The following is a 4519-nucleotide window of genomic DNA, read 5'->3' on the forward strand; positions in this document are numbered from 1 at the left end:
AAACAGGCTACCGATGCAGTCCATGCCCAATTATTAGCATCGAGGAGTCTGTATGAAAGTTCTACAACTCATGCACCAGTCACTGAAGATGATGATATTACGTGTTTGTTGCGAGAGAATGCAGAATTGAAATCTGCATTGCAAGCAGAACAGAAGAAAAATATACCTGGAGAAGTGAGGGAAGATCAGAACATTGCAAATATTCTGCAAGAATGTTTGCAAAGTATTGAAGCAAAAGTGGAAAAAATTCAAGACCAATTTCAAAAGCAATTGGACTCAGTGGGAAAGGCAAACATGGAGAAATTAGCGGAGTTAGAAGGAAAAATGACAAAAATAGAAGACTGGATGAGTAAGTTTCCACAACCTTATCCGCAATATGTGCAACATTGGTTGAACAGTTTACCCGAAAATGAAAATATTGAATATTTATCATATTAATATTGACTTAGTCTTACAAGTAAAGTAATATATTACATGTACATATATTGGTAATAATAAATAATAACAGTAATACTAATTTAGAAAAGTATATACTAGGTGTTCAAAATAAACCATTACTAATTATCTCGGAAACACAGCACTTTTAAGAAAAATTGTCCCCTGAAATTAGATAACTCTTGTCTGAGCAATTTTTCTGAAAAGTACCAGGTTTCCGAGAAGCAAAATTGTGACGCTTTATTTTTAACGCACGGTATAATAAAAAAATTAGCACACTTTCCAAGACGGCTATAATTACAAAGTTTACTTGAGTGCTGGTTGTGATATTTTCATGGAAGTAGGGTGTGACAACTGTTGAAATCATAATGTATGATGCAAGAAATATAATACATGATTGCCTCAGACATCGAAACGTAACAGGTCTGGAAAACGTTGATGTGAACTACACGATTCACTTCAACATGCAAAGGTTATTATGCAATATAATGCTCCACTTGTTATTTATGTTATATATCAAATATAACATCCTATATAGGAATACGGCCACCGTCTTTAGTATCTTCTGCCAGTTTAGCTTCCAGCAGTGGTGCTTCATTAGATACAGAGGAAAAGGTGAGTGAATTGCCACTCCGTGAGTGAGGTTAAAGGAGTTCGTCTGTGACAGACTTTTGATTTACTTCCCATTCATCTAATTATTCTAATTTTATTAACTTTATGTGTTCTTCCCAACCATGCAGGTACCTCTTGGAGATGAAGTTTTCTGCTTCAAAGCTGCTTATAGTAAATTGATAAATGTGGAAGAGAGCCACGCTGACTGGGCATATGCTCTGCTCAAAGGAGTCTTTGGAGATAAAGCACATTGTATGAGGATGCGAATTAGCAGCAAATGTTCTGAGAACGAGAAGTTTTCTCAAAACTTCCTCATGGTGGCCAAGTGTATGTGACTGGTTGACATAGAGTTTTTAAAATCATATGATAATTTTAGAGTATATACTGAATAGATTTTTTGTTTTTACAGTTCTGCACCGTAATTGGCTTATCAAACAGACAATTCGGGGTAACAGTGGGCAGCTGCATTCAAAATACTCACCTGCAGAAGTGGAAAAGTATGTGAATGCACTCCCCGCTTATCTCGCGGATCGGGCTTATGATATGCAGAGTGGCTCTCGAGGCGCCAACGTGAGAAACGCCCCTAAGCGCAGGCGAAATGAATCCACCGCGCCGAAACGAAATTATAAGAGAAGAGGACAGCCACTGTCATCGCAGCAACTACCGCAGCAGTCATCACACCACGACCCGATCTCATCAGAGCCGTCATCATTGCAGCAGTACCAACATGTCGATAATTTACAGTCTCAGCAACAACTACCGCAGCAGTCATCACACCACGACCCGATCTCAACAGAGCCGTCATCATTGCAGCTGTACCAACATGTCGATAATTTACAGTCTCAGCAACAACTACCGCAGCAGCCATCACACCACGACCCGATCTCATCAGAGCTGTCATTACAGCAGTACCAAGACGTAGATAATTTGCAGTCACGTTATTTAATTCCGCCACCAACATCAGAAGCAGAACCAATGGGATTTCAACATGTTGAGTACTATGTACTATTAAATTTGAGTATAATTTTGTTAAATATATTATTAATTTGTCCTTAACATTTTTCTCTTGTTTTCAGGACTACTGCAACCACATTTACAAATCTTTAACGTCATATAACATAAGATTAGTGCCTAACTTGATGTTTTTTTTTTATAATAAATGATATTTTTTCACATAATTGTATTTATTGAACGTTCACAAATCAAACGCTTATTTTTACACCGTTTATTTGAATGACAACAGTTAACGCTTGTGAAATGCTCAACGGGTTAGACTACTGTGACGGCACGAAAAAGCAGGTAGTTTTCAGATGCGAATTGTACACCAAATGCGATTTTACGCCAAATCGTCCATTAATGCTTAAAAAATGTAATAACAAAGTTATCCGTTTAACAAAGATACACCGTTTAGAAAAGTGTCGTTTTGAGAAAAACGACTTTTTCTTACTTACCGCTAATCTGACATATCCTTGTTTCGTTCATTGGACCTTCTACTTCAAATCCAGCCTCTTCTGCAGCTACTCTCGCAAATCTACGAGCAATCCGATCCTCTTTAGGCGCATCTCGTACGATGATCTTCTGTTGCGGCGCACGAAATTCGCTCCTCGACGAGATTTTTGCACAAAGTAGGTGCGATCGGCTCAATTATAATATTAATTGTTTGTATCATTAATAAAATGCTTGTATAACTTTTATTGAAAATACTAGCTGGAATATACGATGCAATTTTTATCGTTGCGGTATCACTGAATATTGTTTTTGGCGCAAAGGACAGACCAAGTAAGATTATTCAGACTTTTGTTATAACATAAAATGTATATATACATTTATATAATATTTATATACATGTATATATACACATTTATACATTATTATGTACATATATACATGTATATATACATTTTATATAAGAACGAAAGTCTGAGTAAACCTATTTGGTCCTTTGCGCCAAAAACAACATTCAGCGGTACTGCAACGGTAAAAATTGCATATATTCCAGCCAGTATTTTTAATAAAGATTCCGCAAGCATTTTATTAACGATGCAAAATTATATATATATATATATATATATATATACACATATATATAATTTCCGCTTTACAAACGCTTTACTGACCGTTTTTAAATGCTCAACGAACTCCTGCAAACGCTCGTGTAAACGCTGTGCAAACTCTCAAAAAACGCCTTTCAAACGCTTTTCAAACGGATTACTGGCCGTTTTCAAACGCTCAACAAACTTCCATAAACGCTGTGCAAACGCTGCGAAAATGCTGTGCAAACTATCAAAACGCTTAATACAAACGTCTTTCAAACGCTAAAGCGTTGCAATTTCTGCTTTTTAAACGTTTTACTGACCGATTCTAAACGCTCAACGAACTCCCGCAAACGCTCATGTAAACGCTGTGCAAACTCTCAAAAAACGCCTTTCAAACCCTAAAGTGATGCAATTTCCGCTTTTCAAACGCTTTTCAAACGGATTACTGGCCGTTTTCAAACGCTCAACAAACTCCCGTAAACGCTGTGCAAACGCTGTGAAAATGCTGTGCAAACTTTCAAAACGCTTAATACAAACGTCTTTCAAACGCTAAAACGTTGCAATTTCTGCTTTTTAAACGTTTTACTGACCAATTCTAAACGCTCAACAAACTCCCGCAAACGCTCACGTAAACGCTTAACAAATGCTTATGAAACTTCCTATTTTCGCCAAGATATATATATGAATACTTTATTATATTAGTAATAATTATACAAAAATACTTTTAAAAATATTTGTGTGAACAATATTTATTAAATAAAGAAAAATTACCTGAAATTAACACGATTGTTTCTGTGCGGTGTCGTACACGTGATTGCGTGGTACCACGGAGCCATGCAAGAGACAGCAAGAGAAGACCGGGAATGGTGGGGGTCGGTGCTGCAACCAAGCGCATAGCCTTCTTCCAGCGTTCTTCCCTCCACTTACGCACTCAGAAACGTTCTGTTTATCCGTGTGACAAACTCGTAATTTGAAAAGTTTAATATTGATTATATAAGAAATATAAATTTTAAATTTTATCCATTTATTTTATTATCAATTTACTTACTGGCTCTTAATTAAAAATTAATTGTATATATAATTACCTATTATTATTACAAAACAAATAACAAGTTATAAAATTAAATACCACCACTTATAAAATTTATCTTAATCACTTTTATTCCCCAAAAGTACAAGTCAGTTTCTTTTGATTTCATTACATTTTTTTATTTAGATTTTTCTTTCTTTCAGTCCAAAATTCTTTAACTGGTATATATTATCTGTGCAATACGTATGATTGTGTGATACCTTAATAACGTCTTAATGACGTCAATAAGATGTCATTAAAATGTCATTTGACATTATTTTGCTACTTAAAGTATTATATTTCAACAATATATTGCAGCAATATTACTGTAATATTTCAATATTATTTAAAAACGTGTAATACATCA

General features: G+C 35.3%; 1 protein-coding gene across 1 annotated transcript; it reads left to right on the top strand.

The window, feature by feature from the left end:
- The first annotated feature begins 6 nt into the window (after positions 1-6).
- LOC112468476 lies at positions 7-2734 on the top strand. Its single transcript, XM_025037672.1, has 5 exons — positions 7-349; positions 974-1050; positions 1176-1374; positions 1457-2042; positions 2124-2734. The coding sequence occupies exons 1-5, from the start codon at positions 295-297 to the stop codon at positions 2152-2154; spliced, it is 948 nt and encodes a 315-aa protein (XP_024893440.1). The 5' UTR covers positions 7-294; the 3' UTR covers positions 2155-2734.
- Positions 2735-4519: the final 1785 nt, after the last annotated feature.

The sequence above is a fragment of the Temnothorax curvispinosus genome, unplaced genomic scaffold, assembly GCF_003070985.1.
Source record: "Temnothorax curvispinosus isolate PA1 unplaced genomic scaffold, ASM307098v1 QBEX01018530.1, whole genome shotgun sequence".
In the NCBI taxonomy this organism is placed as follows: Eukaryota; Metazoa; Arthropoda; class Insecta; order Hymenoptera; family Formicidae; genus Temnothorax; species Temnothorax curvispinosus.